Consider the following 16,050-nt stretch of genomic DNA (forward strand, 5'->3'; position numbering starts at 1 on the left):
TACAACGTATTGGTAATTTAAAATGTCTATGCTTACAGTGGAGATATTATACTAAAAGAGACCACATAATAAAATATTGTGGTAGCATGCCTGGGTAATAGTTAGATGCAAATATTCAATACCTAACGACTAACATATTATCATGTAATTAGGTTTATTTAAATAATCTTTTGTGTATACGTTATCATACACTAGGCGTGGCTCGTTTCACCCAAAATCGGTCTTTCGTTTCGACCAAAGGCATTTCAGTCTTTTTAAAATATTATGTTTGTTAATTCATTTTAAAAATGATATAATAATAATAATAATTATTATTTTTTTTTTAGCATTATAGACCATTAGGCCCTTTTCTATCTATACTAAATTATAAAAAGTCGTCACAAAATACAAAGTATTATTTTTTAAATTTTTACAGATGCTTTTTATAAATTCAAAACTAGTGATTTTAGTAATAATATAAATTTTTTAATTTAGTATTATTATCTACTAAAAACACTGAAAAGCTAAAACACAGTATTTATTATACTATATATACTATTATATATTTATATCAGACTCTTAGCTGTCACCAGTGGCGTAACTAACAGCAAATATTTGGGGTAACGAACACTTTTAAATACTTCACCTTCTCCAATAAGCATAATGAGTGATGAGTACCACTTATACGCATAATTTCCTCCTAAATTATTTTAAAATAATAATTATACTTATATATTATTATATTATACTTATCATTATACTATTATTATACAGTTTTATAACACGAAAATTCCGGTAAAACACGATTGCGTACGATTTTTGTCTGCAGCTTTAAAGCACTGTTGCCATTTGCTTTGAACTTATAGAACAGGGGTTACTTCCATAATTTTTTTTTTTATTTTTATTGAATAACTATTTTTTATTATATTATTTTAACATTTAATTATTTTATTTTGTGTACTATATTATTATAACATAGGTATTTATCGAAAATTGAGATTTTTAAGTGGTACCATAACTTAAGTCATTTTTCCAAAATTTAAATTTTACTGATCAAAAATAAAAACATTAATATTTAGCAACGATGCACAGTAAATCGTACGCAATCGTGTTTTCAAAAAGAAACATCGTATGCAATCGTGTGGTACCCCGAAAATTTACAAATAACGTATTTTTTTCTTGATAACTATTTAAAGATAAATAAATAGTAAATACACACTTTTTACACACGGATTTTTTTTACTAAATTATATAAATAATTTTGGGGTAACAAAATGATACTCTTGCCACCCCATAAAAATGTTTGGGGTCACGACCGCTACCCCTCGCTACCCCATAGTTACGCCACTGGCTGTCACGATCGCATACTATAATCTTATCTTGTTAAAATAATGACATAGCAGTTAACTAATATGGTATTTCCTCATTTTAATGTGGAAAACTCCAATAGCCATATAGTCACTATGGATTTCAAAATGTATTTTATTTGAATAATTTTTAGTAGATTATAGAAATATTGTAAATTTTTCTTAAAAGTGAAATAATGTAAACAATAATAATATATTGAATTGTGTAATGATTTTTATTTGGATAATCTTTCGTAGACAATAAAAAATTTGTAAAACTGTAATAATGTAAGTTTAATTTAATGTGAATTTTTTAAGAACTTTTGCAATTACTTTAAACAACATTTTAATAATAAACAATAATATATTATATTATTTAATAATCATCGTGCACTTAATTTTAAGACCACTAAAACGTCTTTGGTCGAAACGGGTATCTGGGTGAAATGGGTCCCGCTAAATTAAGTATTTCAATACATCGTATACAGTTTTATACTTGTTTATATAATTTTATACAGTTTTATACAGACATGTCATGCATTAATGATGTAGTGAGATAACCAAAAAACGTGTGCTTGTATCGAGTATGTTCGCGATAAAAACCAAGTCTTTTCAAAAAGATTGAAAGTCGATTTCAATCGTTTTCACGTGTTATATCTAAAACAGGTTTAATACGGTTTGCAGTATTATTACCATGTATTTGGGTTAAATTGTAGCTACCACGATTAACATCGATATGTATATAATAACTACAACTAATATAGTAGCATTTGCGATCGAAATATTGGACAAAAGTATGAAACATTTATTAATTTATATTAAACATAGATATAAGACACCTACGGTTTGGTTTGAACGAAGCTATGACCACGAGAGCTGCCATGATCTCTAGAGTGTCAATAGTAGTAGTAGTAGTAGTAGGTACACGATAAAAATAATTTATATCACACATGAACACTTTATACAACACAACATTGTCTACACATAACCACTTAATACATTTCGTACAACGTGCCTTTTAGTAAATTCTAATAATTTATACAGCACATTATTAACGTTTTTAACAGTTATTCATTTTGGTTTAAATATTGTGAAAAATAAAAATTGTGATATGATTGTTATAATTGGCACCTTTTTATACTTTTGTTTCCAATTCGAGAAAATATTTGTATGTAATATAATATGCAATTATTAATCTTTTAAAATTAACTAAAAAATATGATTAATCACAGTGTATGTTTATTTATATTATTAATTAAAATTAACAATAAACTTTGTATTTTCAGTTTCACGACAAATCCAACAAAAGATGACTACTTTATGACAATTTACATAAAATCTCATACTCGCGCTGGACCTTACATAGTTGGTGCTATATTTGGTTATCTGTTGTATAGGAGAAAAGAGAGTACAACTAAATTAAACCTGGTGAGACACATCGTTAAATGATTTAAGTAAAAACTTAAGTGTAATGAAATACGATCTAACTATCTAAGTATCTCTATATTCTATACTAAATAATCAAACATAGGTATATTAAACTTCCAAATAAGTAAATAAGTATGAATTCTTTGTTATAAATTAGTTGCAAATAACTTATCAAATTACACCTTAATAATATAACGTTTATAAAAACGTTAAGACTTACGAAAAAATATTAAATTTAACAATTTTCATTTGTCTTATATATGATGTCTAAACTACCAATATATTATTTTAATTCAAATATTATTTATATTACAACAGACACAGACATATGTTTTGCTGGCAATTTCTACTCTAATATGTACAACAACATGGTTCAGTGGAGCCTTAATTTATCATCCTTCCTATGTTTATGATCCCTTGCAAGCCGCTCTTTATGGTTCAACAATAAGGAGTGTTTGGGCAGCAGGTCTAGTCACAGGACTCTATGCTCTTATAATTGGTCCACCGAGTAAGTAACATAGTTAGTAGTGCATATTATATTGTTCATGACTATATAAGAAACGACCTACGTCAAACAACATATTATATTATTTTAATATATAAAAGTATAATAAAACTATAATGTAGATTGTTTATATGATACACTATATTCATATATAATTTATTATATATATTACGAGAGGTACCTAGAAATAACCCAATATTGTTAATTATGATATTGTGTAATATTAATATAAATTACCAAAGGAAAAATTTGACAATTTGACATGCAGTGACTAATTATTATTAAATATTTTGAGGAATAGAAAGATGTATCATCCTCATCCACTATATTCGTGGACGTACCTAATAGGTAAAAAATAATAATTATATTTTACTCTCAACCTTCTCCCACCAAACAAAAATGAATGTACTCTACTAAAATAATGTACTCTAAATGGAACCACTATTGAAATTCTTAATAAATTCTCAAATCCTTCAAAACTTTAATTTATATTTTCTAATGAAAAAATCAGTTTCACCATTGAAATCATTCCAAAAAGCAAGTATTTTTAGTTTTAAAGAAATCGTAAATTCGTAATTTGTTTTTATCGTGATTAATGAAAATATTTTTATGGTATATCAGTATAGATACTTGTATTGTATCTTTAAATGCACATATAACATTAATTTAAGTAATCAATAACTGCACAAACATGATTAATTATAACTTTTTTGATACAGAAAATAATATTTAAAATCAATGTAGGTAATCGTAAGTTTAATTTGTATTTCCGTTGGTGATCATGAATAAATTGAATTCATTTCACGTACAATAATAATCATTATTCATTTCATTATTATTATTATTTTTATTTTTTTATCTATTCTGAACTGTTAAGCATCTAAAATTAAATATTTTGGTTAAATAGTAAACGAAACACCCATCAAGCTATCTACAAAAGTTTACGATATCCATTGCATGAAATATGGAGGTTTAGATTATTGGTTTTCCAAACTTAAACGTCATGTCACTTTAATCCTTCTGTAGGTTATTTACTGGGAATTGTTTTCTGAAAGATCCATGCGATCAGTTTATGTTTAAAGAGATGCGTGGGTTTCTAAACCAATTACCCACAACTGACGTTATTGTTTCAGTCGCGCATTCAAATAAATGATGTATTTCTTCGTTGATGTTTTTTTTTTTTTTTTTACGAATCTTATTTCAATCGTAATGTTATATAGTTTTTATTCACCGTTTTTTTATTTTCAAGATTTTATGAAGAATGTGCTGTCATGGAAACCGTTTATACCATTGGCCAGTTTAAATTTTAATGCATACATGGTGAATACCATATTACCGGTAGCCGACACGGCCAGCAGGCGGACTTCTGACCACTTCAACATCAGGAATTTCGTAAGTGCATATTGATATAAACTGTTGAGAAAAAAATAATTATAATAGTTGATATTAAGTATTCCAATAAGGAATAATAACAAGGTATTTACAACAACGTATTGAAAGTTACCTATAAGGGTTGTGATTATTACTAAATTTATATAATTGAGTTAACTAACACAATGAAAATTTGTTGTTTGTTTTTCATCATGACATCGTAATATTTTTCTATATATAACTAAAAAAATTTTACATCCACGAAAAGATAAAATTCAATATTTGAGTATTGTAATCACCATTAAGTAGCTATAAAAAAAAACATTAAAAGTGGAATAATATCGGTAGATATGCATATTTTAATTAATTTAATTTAAAAAGATTCAGATTTAGTGTAGGTATATATATATTATATATATTATACGTTGTTGTCACTTCTGTAATGAAACTTGTATTTGAATAACAATTTATCTCACTTGGTAGAATCTGTTAATAAGTACTTAAAAGTGTTATGATTAAAACGAAGTTGACGTCTGTTCGTACTGCAGATAGTTAAAAAAATAATCGTTAAAGTAACCAAGAAAATCTAATATTGTAATAATATTTCATACCTACAAATTTTAAGAACTTATTAATCAGGTATGCGTAGTTTAAACTTAAACGATTAAATATCATTAAGACCATTTCTTAGGTAAATTAGTGAATTAATGATATAAACACATTTCCATAATATTTTCACTGTTTTTTAGTCTCAATATTTGAAATTGATTATAATATGTACACGTGAGAGTTGAACAATACTTTCTTACCTATTGATTACCTAACAAATAACACACATTTTTTAAAACTTATTTTATTGAAATCGTTTTGAAACAAAATAAAAAAAATTACACGAGTAGAAATCCAAATTGAAATACATTTGTAATTAATTGCTTGAAAACATTAATTAGGTATTGTTTAATAATAACAATTACACTACGAGAAATTAATTAAGATTATAATTAATGAAAATCAATTTTATTTTATTTTAATTAGTAACACCTACTATATTAGTATAGGTATAATATATTGTATTTGTATATCAATTTATGAATTAATAATACTGTTGCTTAATTCACAATAAATCGGTATGCAGTGAACGGTTCCCAATTAAATTTTGAAAATATCTTTTGATTTGTGAAGAAAATCCTGACTATTAATAGTGTACGGAATATAGAATTTTTTAACAGTTTTCGTCGGTAGATCTATGAAAAGAAGAAGAATGTTGGTATTAATAATAAATATTATGTAAAGAAATGAAACTAGCGTCTAACCTTAGACGAATTTATTATTTTTTTGATTTTAAGACTGAAGGTTCAATACTTGTTTAAGGATAATCACTAACCCAAAGAACTTTAGTAGGTACCTATATATTTTTAAATGCTAATATATTGGCATTTGGCATTATTTATGTTAACATTTAAAATAATTTGCTAATAGAAAATTTAAATTCCTAAAATAACAAAAATTGTAATACGCGATACATTGAGAGATGGATTTTCAATTTTATTTTTATAAAGTAGCTATACTTACAAATGAATCGAATTACTGAAATTTAATTAAAGTTGCTTTTCAATATTTCAAAGGTCTAATGGTGGTTATGTCTTTCAGGATTACTGATAATTTAATATATTATATTGAACAATTGAAGTATATAAAGTATTTTAAAATGTTATGGAACTATTTATTTGTCCATGTTAATTCGATAAATTTTAATTGTAAACGACGGTAAAACAAAATTTTTGTATAGAATTCACATTATTTGGATCAAATAATATTGTATTTCTGTAATTTCTATAATATTGTGGCGATGTCGTAAATTGTATAATACCTACGAGTATGGTGATTCTACAAAACTAAATAATTCTACAAACGAATGTTTTTAACACTTCTTCAGCTTGCGATGTTACCGCTAGGCTACAATACACCGTAACTTGAATATAGTTTCTAAAACAATAATAATAAAACTTAACGACTCCCTTGGTGCCCGGTAAAAAAATCGACGAAAATATAAACTTTTACGTCTAACGAATCTTAAAGAAAAACAAAGAACTGTTTTTTTTAAATATTTTATTATAGGCTCGACGGAATCAAGGTTAATACCAGCAAGTAATATTACATTAGTGCAAATAAATATTGAAAGAAATACGAGATAAAAAAAATCAATAACAAACAAGCAGAATAACCATACAACAAATAAAATAATAATCAAATATAAATATAATACTTTTGTTAAAGCTAATAACCTTTGTAGTTGATGCAAAACCAAAAAAAAAAAAAAATCAAATAGACAATAATATAACAATTTTTTTTTAATGGTATGTGGTTAATATATTTTGTATTTATTTTATATTTATTAATGATCAAAGTTGTTAGTAGAGCACAACACTCGTTTGAAGAAACATTAATATATAATTTAAATTTATTATAAAATTCTTATAATAGATTTAATGAAATTCCCAAATATATTAAATTTAGAATTAACATTTAACTATACTAATATAATATACAATATAAGTATCACACAATGCAACAAATCTTATGGATTTGGTCAAATAAGATAATATTAATTTATTAGTTATAATATATATATATATATATATATATATATACTAGCTACTAGCTGAATACATACTACTATATTATTTTTTTATTAGCCATAAAAAATCTGTACATATTAGCATGATATGATTATTTGATAAGAGTATAGAAAAAAAAGCGGGAAAGTGGATATCGCTCTGCTATACAGTAGGTTACAAGTGGGTTACTGTAATGGATTGAATTTAATTCGAATCCAATGATATTATATCATTGTATACGAAAAACGATTCTGAGCGGAAACGGTTTATCTGTCTAGGATATATTATAGATTATTAAAAGTTTTCAAATCTTAGATTTAAAAAAAAAAAAACACTTTTATGAATTTTCTAGCTTAAAATAATTTGTTAATTTTCGTGATTTTTACGTATGTTGTCAAAATTCAAACTTTGAATGCTTATAAAAAAAAATAAAGACTATATATTTCTTTTATTTTTCAACTGCTATTGTAAAATATGTTAGGAGCATTGTATAAATTTTCAAGCTTTTGTACCCAACAAATAAATTTTTATCGATATTAGTTTAAAAAACACTAATAATGATCAAAAATTGCAAATACCTATGAATAGTTCAACTTAAGTCGAAAATTTTCGAAAATTGCATGGTGGATAGATTATACTTATATAAACATTCGGTGAAAATTTCATGTATCTATGGTAATTTGTTTTAAAGTTGTTACATCAAAAACCAAAATTAATTTTGTCAAAAATTAATTGTGTGTAAAATTTCCTGTTTTTCCCTTAATTTTTAGTTTGTTTATCCCGATTATTTAGAAAAATATTAAGAATTTTTTACTTTTGACCCCCCAAGGTACCAACTAGATTCACTTTATGATCGAACCAGGTACTGAAGTAAAAAAATCTAAGCACTTTTACTGTCTCAAAACGTGATGACAGACGCATAAAAAAACACACACACATCATGGTAAAATCAATACATTCATCGCTCCGCTCAGAATCTAAAACAGAAAAGAAATAACATGAAATATGCGATTAAGCAGCCACCCATTAGTGACTCTTAGATATTAATTATAAAATATAAACAATATTAAAATTGTATGGTACCTAATTGATATAGTTATCTATCTATTTTTTTTTTCAGATGGCTGATGCAATTTCAGACACTGTTATGTGTTTGACTGCTGGTTTATTCCTTTATTTATTAGTAGAAAGACCGTTCAGGCTTCTAATCACTCAACTATTTGTCTCAAAATCAAGATCAAATACAAATGAAAAAAAGTAAATGATTGTTAATTTATTAATTTGTAATTAATTTTAGGAATTTTATTCAAATTAGAAATTTATCATATTATCGATGTTAATTCTTTTAAAATATAAAAAACAAAAACAAAATACTTTATTCTAATTTTAAACTCGACGTAAGACAGGCGTTACTTAAAACGTACAATTTAAAAAATTACTCAAGTCCTTAATATTTTAATTTTCTAATAATTTTCAAATAAATATCAATAAACATTACACAAAATATAATTTACGAATGCACAATATGCGAACTTAATCTATAAACAAAACGATTCCAAAAAATAATATAAAAAGCCTATATAACCTACGTGATAATATTATATTATATTTACAGACAAATTAAGTAAGAAGTAACATACAATTCATAATATATTAAAAATGAAAATTATTGATGGTTATTTAATATTTGTTATGCCGTGAAAAGTCGAAAAAAATCGAAGCACTTTTACTGTCCCAAAACGTGATGACAGACACTAAAAAAATAAATAAACACACATCATGGTAAAATCATTACATTCGTCGGAGCGATGCGCTCAGAATCCAAAATCAATAATTATAATTCTAACGTAATTAAAATTAGTTTTTATTGTATGAATTGATTTTTAATTGTGTGATTAAAGAATGCAAGGATATATAGATAGGTAGAAGTTGTATCATGTATGTTTAAGAAGACGCTATGACCGCATAATGATGAGTTGTCTCCATCTGCACAACATATCAAATTTGCGTACATCAAAAGCCATAATTAGTGTTTTTAGCTTTAATATTACAGTGAATTGACCTAATTTTCAAATTTAATAATAAGCATATTTAACTGTGTTCTCTCGTTATTTAATTTTAAAGCGAATTATGAGCTTCTTTAAATTTTATTTATATATATAATCTTTTATATATATCTCGCTTAAATTAAAACTGACAAGATAACACAGACAAATATTCTCATTTTCTTTTACAGTTTTATACTTAATATTAGCTATTCTTACTGAAATATTAAAATTAACCACATAAAAGATTCTGCTGAACGCAAAATTGAAATATTGAACGAAAAAAGATGCAGGTTACGTAGGACCTACGATCAAACAAAACGTCTTCTTAAACTTAAATTGTAGTTTATTATCATCTATTATGGACGTACGCTGTAAAATAGTAGGTATATATTGGTTAGCATAGTTACAACAATGGATAATTTTACAATGATTAAATAAAATTAAAATATAGAATATATAAATAAATTGTATTATAATATTGTCTTCCACGTGTTTACAGAAATTATATTTCACAAGCGATAGAATCGAATCGAGATTACGACAAAGTCCTACCAACACATCATCGAATGTAAAAATACTCATATTTATATAATTTATTTATTTATAATTTAATTATTTTTGTACCATGAAGCGTTGTTTATTTATTACGTATTTTTTTTTGTATTTTATAATTTGTGAATGCGCCTAACTACCTACATTATGAGTTAACTTGACGATATTAAATTTGACTGTATGCCATTTTACATTGTGTTCTTATTTTTATAATATATATAATTGTAGGTTGCTATATAACATCTAAGACATTTGAAGAACCTAATCGAATGCGATACGAAAGAGTACATTATTATTAAATGTAGTATGTAATACAATATTTTTTTGTGTTTTGAAAACGCAATGAATGCTGCATACTTATAGTATATGATGTCGTTTAAAAAATAGTTCTTAATAAGTATACCTATTTCCTATATTGTTATATATCCAGTGTTGTAATTTTTGTAAGTATATATTCAATTATAAGTTACAACCATTGATTTATATTTTAAAATAAACATAATTTAAATACTTGAGCGTATTTATTATTGAAGTCCAAATTCCTTTTAATATATTTTATGCTTTGAAATACTACGAAAAATATGTAATCCAGATATTATCTACACGTACAATTCATATAAAAATGTACCTAAAATGATTTCGTTCAAAAAATTAAAACCTTTTTTCATTAAAATATTTTCATAATATTCATAAGTTATCAGCCATTGTAGTATATATTTTTATTGAATAAACAGTCATAAATACATTGATTAAATTGCATAGCTAGTGGGGTGTGGGCATAGTGTGGGCCTATACAGTCCACCACTTATCATCATGATTCATTTTCAAAAAAGTCGAAAGCATAAAAGTATTACATTAATCATTAACCAATATTATAATGATACATAATACTCGTATATATTATGCACATATCTGATATCTATCTAATTTAACCAGTAATATTTAGGAAAAATATAGGTACCTAAATCGAAAAACTATTCTATCAATCTATAGTTTCGTATTGAATTGAAAGTTTGAGAAACTTATAGAAAATAACCTGGAATGATAAATTTGTATCTTTTCTTAATAAATATCAATGCAGCTTTTTAAAATTGTTTTAAGTATACATTTTAAAGCGTGGGTAATATCATATTATATGTTTATATGTAAATAATGTATAGGGCACCCAAGCCAGAGGCCAGAGAATACAATAAATCGTATGCCAATTTAAGGGTGATGGAGAAAAAATTCTATAGACACATAGGATTCTATAGATACACGGTTTTGACTTCATGGCTGAAGTTAAGTTAAGTATCTATATAATAAATATTATGTTTCTATATGTTTAGGACCAACGGATATATACTAACTATGCAACAGCAATTCGCTCAAAAACAAAATTTTCATGAGTCATGTGATCCTAGAAAGTTTAAATCAAATATGATTATGTCCTCAACAACGTAGCTATCTAGTATCTACACTTTTGGTAGGTTGACTAGGTTGGCATGAAACACAAAACGTGTAAATATTACATTTTATACTGTTTTTATTTTCATACTAATAATAGTTAAGTTTTTTTTTTAATGTGTAATATTCGACTTAAGTTCAAAGACATTAAAACCCGGTGAAAAAATGAAAATAACCATGTATCTTATGCAACAGAATAATAATATATCGTATGTTCTTGAACCATCGATTGATGTGAAGCGAAAAGGAATCGCCGAAAAACAACTGGTCAATTATTCAAATACACCAATTAGTTATTCTCAGAATCAAAAGAATCTTCTGTGCTCGATGTCTTTTGATGTAAGTACCACGTCGGATAAAATATTCGGTTCTTCAGAGAAAAGTGATATTTATTTTGTGTTTGTGCCTTTGAATACAATATTAAAGGGTATGTCATGAATTCTAATAATAGGAAAACGACTAACGAGATAGATAATCGAGGATGAGATACTTAAGTTACGAATACAAACGAAACGAAAGGATATTTATTGAAGAGTGAAATACATTCCTGAAATCATAATGTAAAAGAAAAATAACTTCTTTGATAAGGTTGTCTAATTAAATTTTAATTAAAACATGATAAACTTTGTTATTTATCTGTTAAATTTAATATAAATACATTTGTCTACATACAAATTGATTGGTTTATAATTAGTTACTAAAACTATATTTAAATTGTATGACAGTGACTATCTATCGAGAGCTGTAATTATGATTAGAACAATATTTACTGATTTAAGGAGTAACTAATCAAACTGCTTCGTCACTCTGGCCTGATCAGTATTAAAATATTTTTAATATATAAATAATAAATATATATATAATATGTAATATGCCGCATATTATATGTATACAGTTTTCTAAGCATTATGCCACATTAAACAAGAGCTTTGAAGAATCCTTTAGTCAATGGGGTTGTAAAGCGGAATGAGGAAGTGATTGGATTTAAAACGAAATGTTTTTTTTTCCGGTACTTAAACACCATTCCAGGTAGTTAAACATGAAGTAGTAAACACGCTCTGAAAGTTTTATGCATAGCACTCGGGCTTCTACTGGCTTTGATTGTATGTAAGTAATTGTTCACTGTCAAAATTGATACATCACTCCATATTATATAATAATATGATAAATAGGTATATGTTGTATAAATTATCCGTACCACATTTAATACTATCAAATATCGTTAAATAGTGTATTCAGAATATTCAGATGTTGATACTACAGCATTTCAATGAAACGAGGAAAAATTATCTTTGTTCCACACAATCACATAATCGTTATCAATAATTTATTTGTATACTGTCTTATAATTTGATATGCATATTAAGGAATAATTTTATGTTTTTAACCATTTATTTTGCATATATTATTTCTGATACTCTCGTACCTATACCAAAGGTTAAAAATAGTTAAGTAGGTAATACCTGGCTTAATTTTATGATATACTTGATGTAAATCTTTTTAATGATTTATAAAAATTTTTTGACAGTAGGTATGTAATTTTAAAGAAAAGGCATTTTATTTTCATACCTTTTAAATCGAGTTCACATATCAATAAGCGAAGAAAAATAATAACACCGTTAAAATGTATGTCGTTTGAGCCCAGTTTGAGTTATAACTTCGTGACGTGTTACTAATGAAAGAAAAAATAAACACAGTGAAGTGGTACACGTTCACAAATTTTGAACAATTGTAGTATTACTTGATTAGTGAACGTTGTGGTATTGTTTTATGATTGTATAATGCTTTTGGTGAAGATTCGAGTTCACACATTTTTAAGTAACCACTCATGGACAAAAACCTCAAATTCAGCACTTTTAAAATGAATTTGAATGACATCCATGTCCAGGATTATATTATACAATAATGCGTTATGCGCCTAGGCCGGCCCCTTAAAATTTGAATTGTGCGTTCATCGCATCGTATTTCGCATATTGATGTGAAATAGAGATGATTTATTATGCTTACATTTATATAATTCAATAGAATTAGATGTATAAAATAATAGTATATAAGTATAGTATATAATTTTTTATAGAAAATAACAATCACAACTATTGACGTATAATATGAGTATACAATATTTGTAATTTATGAAACACTTCTTTATAACCAAAGACTTACATATTTCAATCCCATAGACAGTATTTTAGTCAGATGAATAAAAAATTTCATCTTAAGAAAAAAATGGCTATGTAACTACAACCTAAAGAGTCTTAAAATAAACCTTTAAATAAATTATTTAGAATAATTCTACAAAAAAATATCAGAAAAAAATCAATTACCTCCCCAGAAAGCTGGAGCTTAAAAAAACTTATATCTTATATGTTATATTACCTACCTATCTCTTATATTTTCTACATGGTTCTACAGTTGAATTATTATTGTGAGTGATCCACATCTTCACATATGGGTGGCATTGTTCGCTATTCCTAAAAATTAAAAACTGATGATTGGCAATATTGATGTAGATTTATTAAGATCTTATTTTATTTCATACAAAATTGCAATACGTTCAAAATAAAATTAATACACCGCAAATAAAATATGAAAATGTCCAATTCGAAATTTTTTTAGGGCTCAGACTTTCAGCATTCAGCATATTCCTATAGCATGTTTAACCTCAATAAAAACGGAACATTCCTAACGTACAGGTGATTTGAAAGCCTGAACGAAGAATTGTAGGTTTCGTGTTAGTTGAAATTTCGAATAAACCGGAAATATTACCCGCACGTATGTAGCAAAAGAAACTTGTGGTACATACAATTATACAAATGACCTTAAAATTCATTTAAATAAAAAAAAAAATACTCAAAATAATGAAAATACATTTCATATTGAATTGATAAAATAACTTTACCGAAATGCGAGTTTATTTTTACTAATTTTGGTCATTCAGTAAAACAATTAATAATTGTGAAACGTATTCAACTGTCTCAAAATAATAATACTTGATACACTTGAAGATAAAAATAAAGGGAAATCATTAAAGGTACTTACTGCTTATTTATTTTTGAAGTAGTTTGTGACGTTTATGTATACCTACCTAATACAACTATAAGTGCTTTGTATTATGAAAGTATGTAATAATTATTTAATATGGAAAATGATAATATAATAAAAATTAACAATGACGAAATCTGTCGTTTGTTTATTATTATCATTCAAAAACAATCTTTTTTTATGAGCAAATCGGTGATAAACTGATAAGTTCAAGAAAATAAATTGCAGTTGTTATAGAATTGTAACAATGATATTATAATATATATATACATATATACTCGTAAGTAAACCCTAGCATTAACTAGTAAAACCTAGTGATAGGGCATTTACGATTTACGGTAATATATATACTCAAAAATAGACATAACATCAAGTAGATTCAACCTATATTTATACATCATGTGATGAGTCTAATGATTTTATATTAATATTTATAACGTATACTGTAACTGTATGGAAATTAAAAACATGCTGACACACTAACGTAAAGGATTATGATTTATGATGCATAGTATCAAACTGTTTATGATTGTTATTGAACCTGTATTTTTTCTCAGTATCACAAACATAGCATTTAATACTTAAAGCTGAGCAAGATAAGAGCGGAAAGTTATTTAATGGGACACTAAAAAGCCTCTATATAATATATTATACTATAAAGTGGCACAAAAAAAGGTAAATCATAAAATTTAGGTGTTTCAAATTCACTTATTTGATTGAAAGGTGTGATTAGAGGAAAAAAAATTGAACGATAATATCAATAATGGTAAATCTATATCTTATACCGAAATGGAATAAACTTAAGAAGCGGCTTTGCAATTAATGCTCACGAATCTAAAACGAATTACGGGTAGTATACTTACACCAGTAGATGAGTATAGGTGAGTTTGTGGTCATGACTAATGAATAAAATTCAATTTTGTGTGATCAAGTAGGTGTATGGAAATAGTAAAATGAAAGAATTATTGAGTAGCACGCACGGATTTCGACCTGGTCATTATTAAACTATTTGCGTAAGATTATGCGTATTGCGAATCGCAACTTTATTATAAGGTTCAAAACACCTTTAATTTACGTTTCACTAATTGCAATGCTTTGTACTGGTCACGTTTAAAATCCGTCACGGTCACTGCAGAAATGTTTTCTTTGAATTCTGTTTCTGAAACTTTCATTTAGAGATTAACCCATACTATGTCTTTGCTTGGCTTCACTTCAAAGTTGTAAAGGAATTCAAGAACTGATTCTGAAAACTCTAATCCAAAAACATATAATTTTATAAAACCTATAACTTACTAATACAACCTTTCTAATTTTGAAAGTTAATGATTGAAGCATTTTTTCTACCTTCCATAAAACGTTTACAGATGGACAAAATAAAAAATAAAAAATAAAACACACTTATTAGTAAAATGTTTGATTACTCCGCTTAGAATTCAAAACAAATTCGATTTAGTTAAAACTGGCGATGTGTACATATTCCCGTTTTTCAGCAAATTTTAATTTGTTTTCCCCGGTGATTTTAAAGAAAAGTTACTGATCTTAAATCAAATCCATAACCATATACCACTCTCAAGTTTTAAAGTTGAATTATTTTTCCCTTTCTAAACACGATTTTTTTTAAATTTACCTCACTAACTATATATTTTTTAATTTATAAGTTATAATTATAATAGCTTATTATTGTTATCGATATCATACTTTCGGGTATTTGATAA

General features: G+C 25.9%; 1 protein-coding gene across 1 annotated transcript in view; it reads left to right on the forward strand.

The window, feature by feature from the left end:
- LOC107165338 (nose resistant to fluoxetine protein 6-like) overlaps positions 1 to 10,038 on the forward strand; it is a 38,004-nt gene extending 27,966 nt beyond the window's left edge. The window contains exons 10-14 of the mRNA XM_089223014.1: positions 2,612 to 2,753; positions 3,072 to 3,261; positions 4,508 to 4,650; positions 8,368 to 8,504; positions 9,795 to 10,038. Coding sequence (XP_089079140.1) covers positions 2,612 to 2,753; positions 3,072 to 3,261; positions 4,508 to 4,650; positions 8,368 to 8,504; positions 9,795 to 9,867 — 685 coding nt within the window. The 3' untranslated portion in view covers positions 9,868 to 10,038. The remainder of the gene's footprint in view (positions 1 to 2,611; positions 2,754 to 3,071; positions 3,262 to 4,507; positions 4,651 to 8,367; positions 8,505 to 9,794) is intronic.
- The last annotated feature ends 6,012 nt before the right edge of the window (positions 10,039 to 16,050 follow it).

The sequence above is a fragment of the Diuraphis noxia genome, unplaced genomic scaffold, assembly GCF_037042655.1.
Source record: "Diuraphis noxia isolate RWA-SAM2 unplaced genomic scaffold, SU_Dnox_SAM2 contig0003, whole genome shotgun sequence".
In the NCBI taxonomy this organism is placed as follows: domain Eukaryota; kingdom Metazoa; phylum Arthropoda; class Insecta; order Hemiptera; family Aphididae; genus Diuraphis; species Diuraphis noxia.